We start from the raw sequence: 21,191 nt of genomic DNA, 5'->3' as shown, positions 1-21,191 counted from the left end.
GAAAGAACAAATGGATTCAAATAGATGCATCCTTAAAGGATCCGTGGGACCGCCGCCCCATCATTCAAGAATTACAGCCTGATTTGATTTTGGTTCTCTCACCCCAGAACTTCTATCTCATCATCTACAGCCAGGTTCTGGCAAGGGACATGTTTCAAACAATATATTTCTTGATGCCATTTCCTTATCTGAGTTTTTTATTTTCCTCTCTCTCTCTCTCTCCCATCCTCCTCCCTTCACTTCCCTGGCTCCCAGCACAGGTTTTAGAATAAAAATGTAGAAGGGATGGAAGCCTAACGCATTGGATAGCTACAAAGTGTCTGGAACTGAACAGTGCAACAAATCAGAAATTAGGGTTCAGAGAAGTTGAGTCACTTGCTCAAGGTCACAGAGCTAGACAGAGTCAGAGCTGATCCTTGAATCTCTCAGGGCAACTATCACACCTTTTCCATGGTTCCAGGTACCCTTCGTTGAATGGCCTGCCAGATATCTTCTCGGAGAGAGTTTGAACATTGCTGTTTTGGTAACGATCAAAGCTGAGGTGCAGGCTAGGTTAGGTGAGGGTCCCTGGAAGCAGAGCCCGAAATGGAGATTCTTCCGTACCTGGTTTGTTGAGGGGTGCTTTCAAGAGGAGAGAGTGGCGAGCAGGTCGGAGAAAGGGAAAACAGAGAAGCAAGGACGTATGTGGTCTGAGCCGGAGTTTAGCTTCTACCTGATCCTGAGAATTGCACCCCAGAGCTGATCCCATCTGGAGGCAAGTGGGTTGGTTTTTTAATGTTCATGTACATTAAGCATTAGCTGTGGGCTTCCCAGAAGGGCAGAGAATAACTTCCTAGTTGAAGTGACTCTTTGGCAGAGGGTAAGGCTCTGCAGAAAGAGGCAACTGGGTGCCATTAGTGACCAACATTCACAGCGGCTGGGGGAGGGGTACACCAGCCACTAAGCGGGGTAGATGTGGATTATCCACAGCTGTCAAGTCTTGAACTTTCCTTTAAAGAATGAAGGAACAAGGCAGGAAGAAATCGTTTGCCTGTGCTATCAACCCTGGAGCCTAATTTGCATGGACCTTATTCTTTTCCTTCCCTATCTATCTTCCCCCACCTGTCTTCCAATCTTCTTTCTCATAGTTGATGGATAAGAATGTACTGGATGGATCTCACACCATGGAGCCTGGGAAGGTGGGAAGAAGCTGGGGGAAGAATCTTCTAACTCTCAGGCTCTGAGTTAGACTCCAGATGGAAAACAATATATGATTATACCAAGTTCTCATTGGATATGTCTTACTCCCAAGCCCTCCTTTTGCTTGTTTCAAAGGTCCCTGAGCTCAGATAATCTACATGAGTCTTTGTCCTGGTCCTCAAAAATAGTGACATGGGGCTTTCCTGGTGGCGCAGTGGTTGAGAGTCCACCTGCCGATGCAGGGGACACGGGTTCATGCCCCGGTCCGGGAAGATCCCACATGCCGTGGAGCGGCTGGGCCCGTGAGCCATGGCCGCTGAGCCTGCGTGTCGGGAGCCTGTGCTCCGCAACGGGAGAGGCCACAACAGTGAGAGGCCCGCGTACCGCAAAAACAAACAAAAAAAGTAGTGACATGAATAGATATTTCTTTTCTGAGATGACTCTCTCAGCGAAACTAACAAGTAGTCAACCCCCTCTTGCTTTTCATTCCTCGGGACACCCCTCATGCCTTTGACTCATCGAAAATGGCCTTTCATCAGATTCTCCCTGTCTGGGAGAAAAAGAAAACAGATGTACGTCCAAGACAGGGTGTGTTAAAACAAGAAGAATGATGACGTTTTTGAAAAAACTCTTATTCGTGGAGGTCACTCATGAAACCCGGGCCTCTCTACCCATTATTAGAAGTAGATACTAATAGGGGGAAAAGAACACGATGGATAACTTTGGTGTTGATTTTCATTTCACGAGAAAATAAAGTCTGTCATGGGTCTGGAGAAAAAGACTGGTAATAGGATTATTTTTTATGTATTTTCATCTGGCAAAGCTGGTTGTAGGAACAGGCCGTAAACAGCAAAGGCAAACTAAAAATGCCTGGACATTTACTAAGTGAAGCCACAGCATGGTGTTCCTTCAAAACAAGTGTGAAAATGCAAACTCAGAGCAATGACGATGAGTTTTTTAATTTGGGGACCGGTTTTACTGTGGCAAAACGTCCTCTTTTGGGGAGACAATAGATTGGCAGTCTGAATGTATTCCCTGAAAACGCAGCCCCACTTCTCCTCTCGCATACTTTAACGGTCAGTTCTTATCTATCTATAACCCTGGGCCAAGTTTCAACCCCTGTGGAAAACCCAAGGTAACAGTTTGGCAGTGTTCCCTTCCCAGGCAGAAGAAAAATACGGCAGCACTGAACTAGTCCTTGCAAATGAGCGAGCTCTTTTTTCTCCTCAGGGTGACCTCTACCTTCAGAATCTGATGGTTTTATTATGATTAATAAATTTCATTTCCGCAGAGGAAAAGGGACCATGTCAGCTCAAACTGAAAGCAAGGAGGCTTCTTTTCAAATGCTAATCTCTAAACACGCCCTTGTGTGACACTACCATTTAGACACAGGTTATTAGGGAAGATGTGGACTTGAGCTCTACTCTTACAGCAGGTATGCCAGGCACGTCAGCGACCTCCTATCCTCAGAGCTGGCTCAGCACAGCCCAAAGGAAGAGTGGCAATTCCCAGGGACCTCAATGGGAAAGATGGGTAATGTCGTAAGACCGCCATGTTATGACTAACCCGCGCTTGTGGTCACCCTCCACACCACCCATCCCTGGCCAAAGGGGACAACAGTGCAATCAGGTCATGATGCGCTCTGTGGCCTCACATCCCATCCATCAGAAATTACAGATGAAATCTGAAACATGTCCACTTCACTCCACTCACGCTACCATCACCCTGACATAAGCCACGGGTATTTCATCAGAACCAAATCAAAAACAGGCTTGAATCGTCTCCTTGGTCCTACTCTTGCTTCTTCAATCCGCCAGCCATTTATATCTAAATCTATCTGTCTATCTGTCCCTATCTATCTATCTATCATCTATATCTATCTTTCCATCTATCTAATATCAATCTATATAAATCTAATCATATCTAATTCCCTTGCTTAAAATCCTTCAGTGGCTGTCCATCGATCCTAGAATAAAATCCAAGCTTTCAAGAGCTGCTCCTGGCCCGCTCTCAATCCTATCTTACTCCCCTCTACCCCTCGCTCACTGTGCTCCAGACACTCTGGCCTCATCAATACTCCTGGGATGCGTGCAAATTCACTCTCTCCTTAGGACCTTGGCCCGTGCTCATCTTCTATCTGAACTGCGTCCTTTCTTCCTTTATGTCTCAGCTCAAATGTCAGCTCCCCAGCGCTGCCTGCCTCCCTGATCGCTCTTTCTGAAACAAACATGCTTTCCAACCCCATCCCCATCCTTCACGTGATGGAGCAAATCTCCATTCATTTTGTTTCCTTCTCTACCTGATGATGTACCTGTCCCCCTCTGGAATGCCAGTCCCTCGGGGGCTGGAGCCGAGTCTACCTTGTTCCCCCTTTTCTCCCCAGTGTCCAGCACAGCATTGGCCATGGGGCAGGTGAACAAGGGACCAAGCCAACGCCACATGTTGAGTGAAGGCAGCAAGAGGGAGGAGTAAAGAGAGAAGAGAGGCCCGGGAAGAGCCCTGTATCCATCATAGTGATTCTGTCAGGAGCAAAGATTCTCGCAGCTATGCTTTCTGAAGATTCTAGGTCAGCTGCTCCCAGAGACACTCAAAACCCTTCAAGACGCTCAGAAGAAAACTTTCTTGAGACTCAAAATACACAGTGTGTCATTTCACATCACCCCTGAGAGTTCACAAAACAGAGGCCAAGTTGCCATAAAGTTCATCAAAGGGAAAGAACAAAGGAATAAAAGAGAACTGCTCTGCTGGCTCGTTCACCACAGCTCGCGGCCATCGTGAACACTCATGTTTTTTTGACCTTAGCGACAAGTTAAAACCAGGAGGCCAGCCTGCCCTGCGGAGGACAAAGGCTTGGGGCCACAAGATCCAGGTTCAAGTTCTGCCTTTGCAATGTCTTTGCTCAATGACGCAGGGTAATCTCTCTGAGCCTCATTTTCCTTGTTTTTACGTAAAATGGTTTCGTTCTGTCTGAGCTCTGCCTAATTCACAGATAAAGTGCATGAAAGGAAACCAGATACATTTTAAAGCCATCTACAGATAGTGGAGATTATGATACAAGGGTTCTTATATAGAATCTCACAAGCTAACCTTTCACTCCTGCCCAGACTTTTGGTCTGCAGAGGCAACCGAAAGATCCTATTCCAATAGAATCACGTGTAGCTCTAGCAATCGAGTCACAGATGCTTCTGGAGTCAAGATCTATCTCATTTATGAGTTACAGATGTAGTTGCAATTGCTATATTTGAACTTGAGGTTATGCTGGAGTCAAATGAATAAGTAAGCGCCTGTTGAATGGGAAACATGAGCCCGTGTTTGTTAAAGTGCTTTGTCAACTCTACTGAGAAATGTAAATACTACTTATTATTAACATCTTCTAAATCCGGGTGCAGCTAGCTGGATGTGAAAGAAATATGATAGGGCCATGTTGGTACCCTACCCCAGGGTTTTAACAATCAAGTGATTTTCTTATAGGGACATCGGAAGAACACTGTAATTAGCTTCACTCCATAGAGTTCACTCTATATATTTTCATTCAGAGTCTTTATGCTCCTGGGACCTTTTATTCTTACTTTAGCATCACCTCTCCATGCCTCCTGTCCCACAGATAGCTGGAGGGAATCCCTGTGAGGCAGAAAGATGAATAAAATGGGCTCAGTCCTCAGATGAGGTTCGTTCCCAGTGTGGTGTAGGCCTCCTAGACAGCCTCAATGCAGCACGAAGGTGCAAAGGTTTGAGTCCCCACCACAAGGGGACATGCTACAGAGTATGCATTCAAAACAGGATACCTCACTAGGGATCAGAATGCACGCCCGCAGTCTCTGCAATGCCACTGGGGCTACAGTGCCCTCCTAATAATATCTAAGATAGAGTCTGGAAGGGGTTTGGGAATTTCACTCATTCAAGTCACACGCCTCCCACACAGTGTACAAACAGGGTCCCACACCATGGCCCTATGGTTCTTACAGTCTGCTATTTGGAGAGTGATGGTTTAGCTAGGAAATGCTCCCCTTTCCTCTCCTGTGGTCATGACCTCAGCGGCTCATTTCCTCTTAGTGAAGGCACTCACTAAGGAATATTCCTCTATCACTACAGTAGCTTTCTCTGGTCTAATCTAGGCAATGGCTTATATAACTGTAGACCATGGGGTGACCAGGCTTTAGTCTAAAAGCTTCCCAAGATATATTAGTCAGAGGGATGGTAACAGTCCCATAACTCAAAACCTCTAAGGAAGATAGGGTAGAAATAGAAGAAATGCTCCAAGAGGAAGCGCAGGGAGTTATCCCACCCCGACTCTCCTGCTGCTTGCCTCCTTAGCTTGGATTTGAAATGATTATCTTCGTAAATCACCTTTTCCAGTCTCATGATTCTTTTCCTCAGAAGTAGGAGGGAAAGCCTCTTCCGGGCTCTTTGGCTTCTAGATGGGAAGCCGCAGAGTTTGCTGCTGTACACGGATGCCTGTCCCGCGTCTGAACTGTGTGGATGTAAGTAGGCATATACACCCGAAAGCTGCAGAAGCTATGAGAAGCAGATCACATCCATGACAACTCAGATGGTACCACCCTTGCTATGCCTTCTCAATACCATTCACAACCTCTTCCTTTTACGAACGCAAACAGCACAGGTTTGAGGTAAGAACCCTTATTCTGGATTCATCGGAGCTGAGTACCAGCCTCTGTCTGGGAGTCGAGAAGACACAGTAAGTCCTGCTTTTGGTTACACAGTCCCTCCACTCCAGAATGTCTCCTCCAACAAAAGACGCATGGCCACACTCTCTTCAATGCCAAGGCCAAAGCCAAGGCCACCCTCCTTTTAGAAAGTCTGTTTCACCTTCTATGTGTCCCAACTACAGCTCTACCAAAATCTCCCATCATGCCTTGAAATCAACATGACATCCCAGATGCGGTTTAATCCCTGGGGGACCACAATGAACATTCTGTGTTTGTATCCTCCCCGTGAGATCTTCAGTACACTTGCAGAGAAGCAAGGCTGCAGAGCAGGTAAGAATTCCTCAGGGTCAGAATTCCTAGAATCAAATTCTGCTTGTGCACTTCCCCTGCTGTAACCTCAGAATGTTTCTCTCCTCTCTGAGCCAGTTTCTCCGTCCATGAATGGAGATAATGATGGTGCAGACTGGCTGTATAAGGCTGTAGTGAGGTTGAAATGAGGGTTGAGGGTCACCGGTTACTGAGAACCCAAACAAGCATCAGTTATTGATGTTGTTAAGATTATTGAGAGGATTGCAGCTCCTGCCCTCTCTCTATTCTATGTGAGGTCCCTCCAGTAAAGCCCCTGGGATACATGTGTCAGAACTACCCCTGAACTGAGTGGTCCTTCTGAAGCCCTGTGTACCAGCACCCTCCACGTCCCATGTAAGCAGATCAAAGATTTTAAGAGGTTAACGAACAGGATGAGAAGGAGATAGACTCTGGGCCCTGTACCCCAGGGATGTCCTTCTAGAACACGCACACACACACACACAGTCAGAGGCAAGATTAAAACATAAAGTCAAGACACACTACCAATGTCCAGGCTGCCCGTCACAATATTTTCATTCCAGGTGGTCTCTAAGAGACCAGTTCTTGCGGCACACACACTCTTTCAATATTCATTTGAGCAAAATGAATGAAAACACGGCTCTCTAACGTTACTCTCCATAGAATTATAACAGGAGCCACAAATGCTGTGACCGCCCGGAGGGGTGGGATAGGGAGGGTGGGAGGGAGGGAGGCGCAAGAGGGAACAGATATGGGAACATACGTATGTGTATAACTGATTCACTTTGTTATACAGCAGATACTAACACACCATTGTAAAGCAATTATACCCCAATAAAGATGTTAAAAAAAAAAAGAGCCACAAATGCGAGCCACAGAGGACACTGTAAGTTTCATAGTAGCCACATTAAAAAAAAAGTAAAAAGAAAACAGGTGCCACTAATTTTTTATATTTTAATTTGACCCGACAGATTAAAAACACTTTAAAACACATTTAACGTGTCATCAACATAAAGATGATGAGTGAAGTACCTTACATCGTGTTCGTACCAGGTTCTGGAAATCTAGTGTGTATCTGGACCAGCCACATTCCAAGGGCTCCATGGCCACGTGGTAATCGGCCACCATGTTGCAGAGGAGGACTCCAGAAAAACCTACTGAATGTCCTCCGCCCACTGAAAGGCAGAAGATTCCTGACTGATCAGCTCAATGTTTCCTAGAGTGTGAGCTGAGGCCTTCTCTATTAGAATGGCCTGGGGGGGGGGACTCGTAAGAATGCAGGTTGTCAGGCTCCCTCTCCAGACCTAGGAATCAGAATCTCTGGGGCAGGCAGAGGGGAGGATGGAGTGGATTCTGCATTTGGTTTCTTTTTTCAGTTTCAATATTTTTTATTGAAGTACAGTTGATTTACAATGTTGTATTAATTTCTGCTGTACAGCAAAGTGATTCAGTTACCTATATATATATATATATATATATATTTATACATTCTTTTTTTATATTCTTTCACATTATGGTTTATCATAGGATATCGAACATTGTTCTCTGTGCTACAGAGTGGGACCTTGTCGCTTATGCATTTGTAATAAATTCTGCAGGTGGTCGCCACCCACTCTGACATGGGATAACCACTATTCTATATTTTTTAAATTCTGCCCTGATTAGCCCTCCCTTACTCAGGCTAATTCAGAGCTCTCTGGATATCGTTAATGTTCATAAGTAAACTGATAAAGACATTTCATTTTTAGAAGGTATAATTATTGCATGCAACAAGCTTTGAACTATGCCTAGTACACAGTAAGAGCTCAATAAATGCTATGATTATTTTTACTAAGTTCCTTTGCCTATATGTTCCCTTATCACTCTGTGCTTCCCCTATTAGAACACACATCACATTTTATTGGAAACAGACCAATTAACTACCAATCGATTTGCTGCATGACAACTCTGCTGAATAATGAAATCACTGAAACGGAAGGAAGACCATTAGACGAAATTTGCTGAAGGATCAATTAGAGGAATGGCCAATTTGGAAATTTCTTCTAAATATTATCTGAGGTCTTAGTACGACTGCATGGGTGTGCAAGTGTGTGCGTGTGCAGGTTGGGGGGGATAAAGAGATGGAGGGGGCTGGTGACACCCCCCCCCCCCACTGTGCCCCTGAACTTGCCAAACAATGCCTCTAATAAAAGCGTATAGCAACCCATGTCACGGGGACTGGTTTCAACAGCATTTGCAGATGTGTTTTTATGGCCCAGGCTTCTGTATCCAGTACTCGTAAGGGACTGGGAGTCTCTCCGCAGGCTGGCTTCCCATCGCCACGATGGTACCTGCCATGGTGGAGGGGCGAGACTGGCTGCTGGACGGAGACCCAGCCTCACCTGCCCCCCAGAGACACACACATGCGCACACGCTCCCTTGGGCCAGGGGCAGCTGGCAGCCAGAACAATGAAGTCAAAGTGTCTGGTAGTTTTCAGGGCATGGGTTATCTGTTGATTTTTCACCACTGATTTTCAGCAAAGGAGGGAATTTTGGAGAATAGCACTAGAACACCCTTGGCTTGTGTGACCCTCTGTCTCCCTGGATATGCAGAATTCTCCCTTCACCACTCTGTTCTGCCCCCAGACCCACGCCCAGCATGTCAAGTGCTCAGCACACACGAGCTGCATGAAGGAGACGGGCCAAGTCAAACAAACTCCTACTGGAACAACTGTTTAGAGAATCGTTTAGTTCCCTTGGGGTCCCTCCAGATTTTAACAACGATGCCCATTCCCAACTCACAAATACTAGTTTTCTAGGAGCAAGATAGCACAGCCGAAGAATGCAGGAGAATTCCATCTGGAGGCAAAGGTCAATGTTCCAAGGTCAAGATGAAAGGAGTAATTGGGGGCAGTGTGGTCTCAGGGAAAAAGCAGTGGGACCAGATAGACTCCTGTGTGACCATGGCCAAGTTACCAAACCCCTCTGGGCCTGAGCGTTTTGTTCTTTTTTAATTTGCAAAGCAAGGATAGTAGTAACCTCTACCTCACTGAGCTACTGTAATAAATTATATATGCATGTATATATACATACATACATACATACATAAATGCATGTGTATATATGTATATACTGTATATAATTTATCATACTTGTAAGTACACAGAATTTGCTCAATAAATGACGGCAAGTTATGACTACACCCTGGGGAATTCAGTAAAGCCCATATGAGGGACAGTTACTGCAGGGATGAAAGGCTTGCTTTCCCTGCTAACAAAAAGCCTTAGCTCTCCAGGGAAATGACCAATACACCCTGGGGGCAGGAGGGACGTGTGGGCATTTAACACAAACTGGTCCTTGCGAGTTTCTAATCTGCCAGCATATCCTGTTTGTTCTCTTGTCAAAATACAGCCAAGGAACCACTTCTCAGCTCTTCTACAGCCATTGTCCTAACCCAGGCCATTGTAACACCTCCCTGGGCTGCCCCAAGGGACTCCCTTTCTTCTGCTCTTGCCATATTGAAATCCACAAAGCAGTCCAACTCATCATTAAAAAAAGTTAAGTCAAACCACAGCCGACCCTCCAACGCCTTCCTACCACACTTAAAATCTCAAATGGTTTCTGTAGCCTCCAAGTTCTAATTTGTTTGGACCCCTGGCTATCTTCCTGGTATTATCTCTAAAATCCTCCCTTTTACTCACATGCTCTGGGCACACTGTGCCTGAACACCTTAAGCATACCTCAACCACAGGGCATTTGCACTTGCTGCTGCTTCAGCCTGAAATGCTTTCAATTCCACAATTACTCACCTGGCTCACACCCTGGCCTGATTCGTGTCCCGGCTCAAGTGTCACCCTCTCAGAGAGGCCACCTCTGATCAATGAATATAAAAGTAGCATCGCAACTTACTTTCTACCCCCACCCTTGCTTTTTGATTCATTATAGCTACTGTATAACTTTACATGCAATTATATTATATGCTCATGTATGTTTGGGGTCTGGTCTGCACTAGGATGGAGGCTTTTTGAAGGATGGAGGCTCTCTGAAGGAAGGGCTTCTCTTAACTTATTTAATGCTATGTCTCGAAAGCCTAGGAGAGTTGCTGATGCACAGTGATGACCCAAAACATATGAATTAACTGAAATGAATTTCCAGCTGTTCTATCAAAATAAGTCGTGCTTTTCAACCTCCATTCTTGTACAAGACCCACATTCTACTCCAACTACAATCCCTGGCCAGTCCTGGAAAACCTCCAGTGAATCACAGCAGCAGGGAGACCTCAGGTCGAAGAGAAGGGAAAATCACCTTGCCCTTTTCACCATCTCCTGCAGAATCCAACTCATCAAAGTTTCTTGATGTTACAGAATGAGAAGCCTTTGGTGTGGTTCAAGGTGACTGAGACAGCCACATAAACACATGTCTTTCAGGAACGAAAATCAGAATGAGACAACCAATATTGCAGTTGGAGCCACTGACAACGAAAACACATACCCTTGTAAATACAGTCTCATAAACCACACATGCTAGTGAGACATGTTTCCTCTATGTGACCAGCAAAGCAGAATCGACGTGTTGGCATCTACAAAAGACCCAAGTAAAAATAATCACTTTTCATTTGGGAACTGAAAGAAAAACTCTTCAGGGCTTCCACTGCTCCTATCTTATGATTTGCATCTCACCTCCTCTGCCCCAAGCCACAGACAAAACTGTCCGGCCATCTCTGCCCTCATAGACAGCTGTGTAAGAATAATGCTTCTTTATAAGAATTTCAGGTATCAAACCCATCAAGCCCTCCAAACAGACTTTAAGCATCTTGTTGATCTCTTTTTCTCATTTCGATAGAGGTAAGTTGCCTTTCTGGGTCAAATACTGAAATCCAGGAGACACCAGGGTTCAATTAGACCCACCCTAAGGAGTGTTGTGTATACTGAGGGGAGAGCTCCAGACAGCTGGGCTGTTTAGGGTGTGGGTGCCCTGGGTTTTTTCCAGTATGTGGGAAATAAGAAAGACTTCATTGAAACCATGAGTCACAACCTTTGTTGACTGCGCAGTTCTGACTTTTCATTTTCATTCTATGAGGAGGGTGGTCTGGCTGGGAGATAATTCACGTTTGATTGATATGGGTGTCTCCTTTTTCATGCTTGACTCGAAATTCAGAGTTCAAATTGAACCTTATGAAGCATACAACATATTATTAATATGGCCATCAAAGCAACAGGGATATCTCTCTCAATTTGAAATTTGATCAATAGCAATTCATTAAGAATTTACGGAGCAGCCATCCTAAATTAGACAAGGTAGGTGAAAACACTCTCTCGACTCAGGCAAACTTTCATTGTCTGCAGCCTCTTTTCGAAATATTGTGTGTGGACCACTTGCTTATTACAAGGCAGGGTTTGTTAAGTCACAGGGCAAAATCAATATCTACCTCTTAGGTGGTAACTTTGCAATGTTTGATCTATGATGTCAAAATGAACCTAAGACACACTGGAACATGCATACAGATTAACAGGGAAGACAGAGGCTCTGGACCACCAGTATAACCACAAAGGATGTTCATTAACATTTTCAACCAACCTTCTTCCCCACCCTGATTTCCCCTTTAGTTGCATGCTTCGTTCTCTATAGGTTCTTCAAACGTTAAATGTCGCGTATCCCAGGAAGGTTCCCCTGCCACCCCCAGCAAAGCAACCCCCCATCTTCTACTGTTAGGCATTAGTGAATGCACCACCTCTCACAAGGAGAAACAGAGATATGTGAGGCTAAAGGCTGGAAGGAAAACAGCCGAGTTTTCAAGAAAGGAGTAAGCTGGCGCTTTAAAATATGAACACGCATACCTCAGGCACTCCCAGGGGAAGACTGTAACCCATTAAAAATACTGAGTCCGACCATCAGTGAAACAGAACAGAGAGGACTGGGGATGTGTTCCTAGCTCTCCAGGCTTCCCTGATCTCTCTCTTTTTCTCCAAAGACTGTAAGCAGGGGGTGAAGCGTTAGCAAACACGCCTTTGTTCACCGCGCGCCACTGATCACATGTGCTTGGTTAACAGATGAATGTCTATGTGTCAGGCTCCGTTTAATGTATGTTTTTGAAGGTCATGGCACACTCAATGACATGAGAATGAGCTGTCATATCCTCCCTTGTAGACTAAAAGCAACACATCGGTAAGATCTCCTAGTCATTGTTTTGGTCAGAGTTTAGGCTTCAAAGCAAAAAAAAAAAAAAAAAAAAAATGTGTCGTTAGTTAAGGCACTCACCTATCTTGACATTTAATCAAGTAATTCCATGCTAATGGAAGTCCAAACATAACTGTTCTGAACCACATCAAAGCAAAAAGACAGGCGTTATTTTGATGGACACATCATGCAACTGTGCAATTTCCATTGGCCAATGCCCTGATTTCAAAATCAGAAGACTCTGTCTCTCTCGTGTCCTGCTACTTGTCGTATGTTTTAAAAGAAAGAACTAGAGGATCTTTAACTAATGGAATAGAGATCCCCTTCTTATAAGACAGAGATAATTATATTCCCCAATGCCTCCAGCTTTACAGATTCGTTCTTTGAGGGCCTATAATATATACCAGTCATTCCATACAGATCCCAAATAATCACATAGAAATCTGTGTGAACCCAGACATAATACGTCCGAAAACATAGAAGTCCCATGACTGTGTCCCTAAATCTCCCATTTAGTATTTCACCATAAGATTATACCATAAGATTTTATTGCGGCTTCATTCAATATAGTGTTACTTTTCTGGATCATGTATTATTAAAACTGGAATTAAAATATCCAAGTTAGCAAAATGCCTACTGTCTTTTTAGACAGCAGAGCCGAAAAGCTCCAGCTATACTCCAAAGATATGACTTTTTCTTTTTTTTTTTAAACTAAACTTTCTAGCGTGACCGACTGCAGCATGTGAAGGAAAAAAAAAAAAAAAAGGATACTGGGACTTGGATGGATGCATCAAGAAGTAGCAATGTTTGTTACCTGCAGAGGTGTTACAAGAAATTTCATCTGCTGCAACGAAGACGAACTGATTTCTGGAAGAGAAGATAAAATTCACAATACTGCTCGCTCAGGGGGAAATGCTCTCTCTGCCAATTGGTTCGATGTATTCAGATGAGGGGGAGGGAAGGGTGCTGCGTTTGGATGTTGCAAGGAAATGTGCTGCTCTCTCTTGGACCTAGAGAGTTTAGGAAGATCATGAAACAGGCATGCGGGGAACCCTTCAACAAAATCATGATGATGTCAGAACATGGACCACGTATAAGCTGTTGCACTGAAGTATTAATTATGTGTTACTAAAATGTCATCATGCCAGGGTATGTTTCTACGGCTAGGGCATTTCAAACTGATCTTCTATGGATTTCTAATGCTCAAAGGAGACTACACTAAAAAAAAAAAAAAAAAAAAAAAAAATTAGACTATCTATTAGAAAAAGAGTATACTGCAACTAGCTAGGAAAATCATAAAATCCCAAACTCTATTATTATAGTATAATATCCAAAAAAATTTTTTAAATGAAAGAAAAAGCAATGCTGTCATTTCTGAAGAGTATGTTAAATGGTGTCATGTTATGGATAATAATTTCCTCACCAAATGAGGCTTGCTACATAAAGAAGGTAAGAGAACTCATCAATTGAAATAAACCCTGTCTTGCCAAATTATTTTTAACGATGCGGTATTAAAAGGAAAATAGAAATGGAAAATGCTGTTTCACTTTGATTTAGTAAATCCAGAAAGATGATAAAACTCTCTTAAGATGTTTCCAACTGTGCCATTTCCACAATGTAATGTTCTAATTCACGGGTACTGTCTGTTTCTCTAGAAATAAGAATGTCTGCGTCAGGCAGATTACAAAAATGTCCCAATGAGATTGGCTAGGCTCTTAAATGCCGCAGGAGTATTGAGGCTTCTAATTCTCATTTGTTAGGTTTTACTGTGCACAGGAATCATCTGGAACCCAGATAAATGCATTTTTGCCTTTTGGTTTGATTGGTCTTGTTCCAACGTTTCTAAAAGTATCTAGTGATTGAGCATCCCTTCAAACATCTTAAGAAAGTTTTACTATTGTAAGAGGTACACCCTGGAATACAAATAGAGCTACCATTTGAAAATTCACTAGAATTTAACATTCAGCTGAAGACTCTCATCATTGCCACACCAATGAAATCTCAACTCAACAAAATTATGGTCTGAGGATAGCATTTTTTATGTTTCTCGTCCACATAACAAAAGTCATAACTAAGTTCATTTATCACCTCTCTTAAAACAATGAAAGTTAGTGTTGTTGGATGTTGGCTATCTTTTTGCTCTTTTACAAACTTTTTGGGCCCCATCGTTATCTGGCATCAACTTTTCAAGGTTTGAGGAGAAGTAAAATTAGTATCCCTGAAAATGAAGCTGTTTGGGTTGAGTATCTGTTTTGACCTGCTCACCTAGGACTGACTCTAAGACACAGACAGCTCAAATTACATGTATGATATTGTCCGGTGGACCAAACAAGTACTTTGGAAGGACCTCTGTTTCTAGCATGATCAAAAGAAGAACCTACCATAACCAAGAACGGTGATCTGGTTTATCTAAGGGGCAAGCTCTTTGGAAGAGCCATTCTCTTATCTACGAGGGGGGCCTCATTCGTGAGGTGGCCCTATCCCATCCATACTCGCTAACCCTAAACGCACTTCTCCCTTGAGTCTCTCTTCTGCATTTTCCCTAAGAAACTGTCCAGCATGCTAGACTCTGGGAAAGCCATGGGAGGCAACCAACACAGATTAAAAAACAGTGTTTGGGCTTCCCTGGTGGCGCAGTGGTTGAGAGTCCGCCTGCCGATGCGGGAGACACGGGTTCGTGCCGCGGTCCGGGAACATCCCACATGCCGCAGAGCGGCTGGGCCCGTGAGCCATGGCCGCTAAGCCTGCGCGACCGGAGCCTGTGCTCCGCAACGGGAGAGGCCACAACAGTGAGAGGCCCGCGTACCGCAAAACAACAACAACAAAACAGTGATTGGATGAAGAGAGAAAACTTGTAAAAATGCAGCCTGCAAGGATGATTATAAAGCAATGAGACCCTTTTCTTTAATTGTACCAGATTTTTAGAAACTATGATGGCTGTCCTTCATAGCACTCTTATTTTTGACATGATATACTTACTCTTTAAAAAAATGCTACACTTTCTCCAGTTCCTTCTTCTTTTTTGTTTTTGTAATCTATATATTTGGACTTTTTTCAGTGTCTTTGATTCCTGGGCAAATTTCTAAACAAAGGAGATTACTCCCATTGATGACTTACTGTCTTCAAAAGAGTTGGCTCAGGCTACCTCCAACTATCAAATCGTCTACATCAAAGTTTAGAGAGTTATCACCAACATTTTAAAGAATATACCATGGGCTCTGCAGCAGTGCCAAAAAAGGAGTATAAACATATTTGTAAAAAAGTAGTAATCCACTGGACGTATCAATTCTGTACTTTTTTTTAACCCACACAAGCAGTCCCACTACATCCAAGGAAGGTTACCCTAACGTCTTAGAAAAGTGCATTCCTATGAAGCTCATTAATTCCATGGAGTAAGCCTGTGTGATCACCCCTCCCTCTAAACTACCCTTTCATCGACTGATTATAAGTACAATTAATAGGAAATGCCTGGCAAACATAGCCTGGTAAGAGACACCCCACATGTCAGGCCAACAGAGGAATTTGGGTAGAATAAGGGGCAGGTTTCATTGTGGTGTCTATGTCTCCTCTGTTAGGACACTTTTATATACAATTCTGTTTCTCTCCACTTGAAATTGAAGATAAACCATGTCTTTTAGTCTGCCCATAAAATGATATGACCCTCTCGGTGAAATTATTTACCCCAAATGACCAGAGAGAGGTATGATCAAAGAGATTAAAGACCTAGCAGAGAAGTCTGCTGTTCCCAAACTGTCAGGAAAACTTAATGATCAGAGCAACCCAGGTGTGCTCTGGACAGGGGGGTCACCTCTCAAGAGGGCAAAGGAGCCTGGCACGGGGCCTGTCCCCTTTTGCTAATCCTGCTCTTCACTGTCAACCCAGGCCTGAGGACTTAAACTTCAAATGCAGTTGGACCTTATTTTCAGCAAACTGGTTTGTGCAGTGGCTGTTGATGATTAGGTCTGGCTGAGTCATTCTCAACCTTGGCTGGACAGGGTAAACAGCTGGTGTGCTTCTAAAATTCCTAGTGACCAGTTAAATGGCAGCTCTGTAAGTGGGTCTCAGGCATCTGTAGTTTCTAAAGACCTCCAGGTGATTGTGTTATGCAGCCAAGGCTGAGAAGCGCTTGTCTAGCTGAATGGTTCTCCCCTTGGCTGCCCCTAGATTCACAGGGAGAGGTTAAAAGCAATAAAGCCGAGCCCTACTCCTGTGGGTCCTGGCATAACTGTTCCGGGACTGGATCTGGAAAGAGGTAGCTTAGAAAATGCTCGGCAGGTGCATCTTATATCAGCCACAGCCGGGAAGCACTTGGGGATGGTACAAATGCAGAGTGGAAAGGGGGCTGGATCACCAAATCTCTTGCAGGTTTTGCTTCTTTTGCAGCTTCTGTTTTGCCACCCACCATGCTGGCCTCTAAGACAACCTAGCTGTGTGGTTGCTGAGGATGCCCAGGAATGGTTACTTCTAGTTTCTGAAGACCTTCTAAAAGAATGGGCTTTAAACCTCATTTCTGCAGAAGCTGGTGAAAGTGGCCATAATATCATGCTCTCTGTTTTTGCTTCCTCCTCTGTCCATCTTCTTTCACTGTCTCCAATGGATATACTCAAGTTCATCTAGGCAGGGTCTTCCCATTTTTTCCTAGTGAGTCTGCATCTAATTCTCTTTACCATTTTTTTCACCTAGAATTCCTCTCTATTTTTGACCTCTCCCTCTACTCCAGAACTTCTCAAACTTCCCTGAAGACAACTATCTACAATGTTTGTTAAAAATATAGATGCCTGACCACCCGCATCAGAATTTCCAGGAGAGAGGTCTGATCATCTGGACCCCACTCATACCTCCAGGGAGGGAATTGTGGTTTTAGGTTTTTTTTTTTTTTTTACCATGGAGAAATTTGAGAAATCTCATGCTGAGAGATCTCCTGCAAGTTCATTCTCGTTTTCATTTCAAAGCCCACCTTTCCCAGGAAGACTCTTAGATATACGGAGGCTTTGTGAGAGAAGAGAGGATTGCTAATTTAAGAAAAATAAGGAAATAGTAAATTACCGAGCACAAGAGAGAAGGCTATGTTCATCTTGACTCTTTGGAGTGTTGACACCAAAGAGCCACTACCTAAAGCTGATGGGGCGCTTATCCATGACAGGCGGTTGCCAGGTGCTGTGCATATATATTCATGCAATTTTCCTTACAATCTCTCTTATTATCCCCACGTTCATAAACGAGGAAATGGAGACACAGAAGGTTATGTAATGTGAACAAGATGTTAAGTGAAATCTGGACATTGTTGGATTGGCTCAAGACTCTAATTTTTTTTTTTGCTTAAATATAAAAATCATAATAAAATATTTTATTTTTATTATTTTTAACTAAAGTATTTACAATATTTATTTTTAAATAAGTTTGTTTACACTAAATAAATATTGTAAATAAAAATTTATAACTTATTTTTTAACTAAAGTATTTACAATAATTAGTTTCAGGTGTACAACGTAGTGATTCAATATTTTTATAGAGTAGACTCCATTTAAAGTTATTATAAAATAATGACTACATTCCCCTGTACTTTATATCCTTGTTGCTCATTTATTTTACACATAGTAGTTTGTATCTCTTCATCCCATACCCTTATCTCCCCCCTCTCCCTTTCTTCTCCTCACTTATTCTCTATATCTGTGAGTCGGTTTCTGTTTTCTTATATATATTCATTTGTTTTGTTTTTTTAGATTCCAAGACCCCAACTCTCATTCACCCTCTAAGATTCTGCTCAGGGATGCTCACAACAGAGGGTATTGAGTCAGTAATGGGTGTGGCTTCTCTGCGGAGGACTTTTCTAACATGGTCTTTCTCTCTTTTTAATATATTACCAGACTTCATGATGTTTTACGATGATTTCCAAAGACTGACCACCCAGACTGTGGATCTGACTCAGCTGGTGGTACATTTATGTGAGTCCTGTGACTTGCCATGTTATCCTTATTATCCTACTTTTCACCTTCCGTGAAATCTCATCTCTTGGCAGTTTAATTTTCTTCTAAAAATCACCCACAGCTGACTCCTAAGAGTCAAATGAAAATAACAGCCAGCCAGTGCTGCTGGAAGGGGTGTGAGAAGCTAGGTATCAACAAGATACAGAGAAAATTCTGGCATAGGTTGGGGTGGAGGGAAAGGCCAGACAGGAGGTTCTCCCATCAAATAATACTGGCTTTAAGTTCTACTGTTAAAGATTCTGGTCATTTATCATTCTTTGGCCTCAATTCTTTTTTGTCACTATTGTTACACAAAACTCAGGGTTGGTGCCATTCATAGCAAGTTTCCTTTTGTATCCAATGCTGGGAATACTCAATCGAACACACACACACACACACACACACACACACACACACACACTGATATGTGAATAAAACCCTACACACACACACACACACACACACACACACACACACACACACACACACACACACACACACACACACACACACACACTGATATGTGAATAAAACCCTCCAAGGCTATCTACTAAAAAACCCCTACAGCCTGAGAAGTGGGTCTTCTGGTCGGGCAGACGGCAGCCCCAAGATGGCAGTGGGACAAAGTCAATTTAATTCTATCTGTAGTCTCTGGGGCATCTATTAGTTATAAGACAGAGGTTCTCAAACCTGACTGCCCATTACAATCAGCAAAGATTTTTTTAAATATAACATACCAATCGCCAGGCCATTTTTAAAAATATAACATACCAATTACCAGGCCCGATCATTAAAGGACAGAATCTTTGAGAGTGGTACCCAGGCACAGGTATGCCTGAAAAGCCGCTCAGGTGATTCTAACGTGTCTGCCAGCATTGAGAACTAATTTCTCACTGTGCAAATATTCTCTGAACATATGTGCCCTGACTTCGCAGGAAATAAGAGTTGTGTCTTCTGTGGTTTTTTTTTTTTTTTTTAACTTAACTTTTTTAAATTGCACTAGTGTTGATCTCCATCATGGGGAATCCAGCCTTGAGTATTTCCTGAACAGTTAAATATAACATGCAGAAAAAAGGTGCTCCTATTAAAATTCCATTTGGTGCCTTTGCTAAATTGTTTACTGGTGTTGTTCATTCACTTCTCAGATGGTTAATGAGGGCTTACAACGTGCCGGGCACCCAGCTAAGCTTAAGGAATTTGATGCCATGCTCATGGCATGTTAAATCACTGAGGAATATCTATACTGGGCTTGGCTATCTCGAAGCTCATAATCTGATTATATTTCAGTTTTATCACCTTGAAAGGGAGACCGATTTGCTTGTGATCGGTATTTTGCCGCTGTCACCCTGACTCAGTTCTAAAACTCTAGAATTGTACAAATCCCATTCAGATTCATATTTTTCCCTGCCCTGTTGTAGTTTATATATATATATATATATGTGTGTGTGTGTGTGTGTTTCTGTGTGTGTGTGTGTATATATATATTTAGTATTCTATCATATGTACTTCAAAAGGCCATGGCCAATTGTAGAATTGAGATGAGGTATAAAGAAACAAACAAGCAAGTGAATAAAAAGACTGACTATAGACTCCTCTGAAAGGGTCTATCCTGGTATTTTTTTATTTTAAAAGGGGACTGCATTAACACCCATTCAAAACTATTTTATTGAGCCCCAGTTCCTACTGCTAACACCGCACACATAAAAATGTTTAAGTGCAAAAGGAGTTAAGTACTGTGAATCTGTCCCCAGTGTGAATATTCCATCCAAAATCTCTGAGTTTTAGAGATTCAAATGCAAGAGCATCTCCATTTCCTGGAGACCTGGGGAGAGTCCACTTCTGTGATTTTAGTATCTCCAACATTTAATAATCTCCCCGGTTCCCACTGTACCACTTTCTCGGCTAAAGTGAAAGAGAACTGTGAGTCTGGAAGCTGGGCCTGGTCACACACAAGCTGTGTTCCAATAGAAAGATCATTTCACCTTTCTGGGCCTCAGCTTCCTCATCTGGAAAATGGGAATGAAAATAGCACCTACCCCTCTTAGATTTTTGTTTGTTTTGTGCAGATCAATGAGAACATGAATGGGAAAGCCTTCATTTGGGGGGAAAACATCATGTATTTTTCTGGCTGCATGGACTCATGAAAAATACAGGCTTCTCTCTCCCCACAAAGAGGCCTGGTGTTTGTGTTGTTAAGTCCTGGGCTTCTGGGGTTTTAGGGCAAGTGGGAGATAGTTAAGAGCCTTTTGAGGCTATAGGTCATTTTACAGGTGGGCTGGAGCCTCCAAGGACGGCAAAACCCCACCTCAGCTTTGGTTGGGCAGAAGGAGCTTCTCATGTGAATGAGTGCCTATCACGGGGTGGAAATGGGTCAGGCAAGTTCTCTGAAAAGCATACGTGCTCTCTAGGGGAAGCAGCCCTCATATGGCTGAGGGGGTCCCCGAGTTTCTGGAGGCTGGGAAGAGCAGCAGGTATCCAGGCTGAGGCTCTGGAGGGTGGAGAGGCCATGCTGAGAAGGTCTGGGTCCACTTAGGAGTTACGTGCAAAATGAAGTGAGCTGATGGTAGAAAGTTCCCTGGGGTTCCAATAACCCACCTCCACCGCAGTATTGGACTTCTCACCAAGCACAACGGGAAAAGGGCAGCACCGGCAGATTTAGTTTGACTTTTTTTAACTCTTTAAATCTAAAGCCATGTTGATTTGGGGGCTGGGTTTACACTGGGAGAACTGGTTGTTTTTCCTAAGAAGCTGATGCATCCCTGACAGCCTGAGCTCCTTCCTCCTTGGACAGAAAAGAGAAGCAATAATCCAGGAGAAAGATGAACAGAAGGACAGGCTGTTTGATCTCATGGTTCCCAGTTGCTTCTTCCTTCAACATTTTTTGGCCCAATGTATT

At 43.3% G+C, this 21,191-nt stretch overlaps 1 protein-coding gene across 14 annotated transcripts in view; it reads right to left on the bottom strand.

Moving 5' to 3' along the window:
- The window catches only part of RBFOX1 (RNA binding fox-1 homolog 1), a 1,483,287-nt gene that overhangs the window by 4,798 nt on the left and 1,457,298 nt on the right, over window positions 1–21,191 (bottom strand). For 9 of the 14 annotated variants that reach the window (XM_060031701.2, XM_060031700.2, XM_060031708.2 and 6 more), the window contains one exon: window positions 13,144–13,196. The exons of the other annotated variants lie outside the window; for them this stretch is intronic. In XM_060031701.2, coding sequence (XP_059887684.1) covers window positions 13,144–13,196 — 53 coding nt within the window. The remainder of the gene's footprint in view (window positions 1–13,143; window positions 13,197–21,191) is intronic. 14 annotated transcript variants of the gene reach the window in all.

Source organism: Delphinus delphis, chromosome 15 (assembly GCF_949987515.2).
Source record: "Delphinus delphis chromosome 15, mDelDel1.2, whole genome shotgun sequence".
NCBI classification, from domain to species: domain Eukaryota; kingdom Metazoa; phylum Chordata; class Mammalia; order Artiodactyla; family Delphinidae; genus Delphinus; species Delphinus delphis.
The sequence above is the reverse complement of the archived record's forward strand: the minus strand, read 5'-3'. Positions and strand labels throughout refer to the sequence as shown.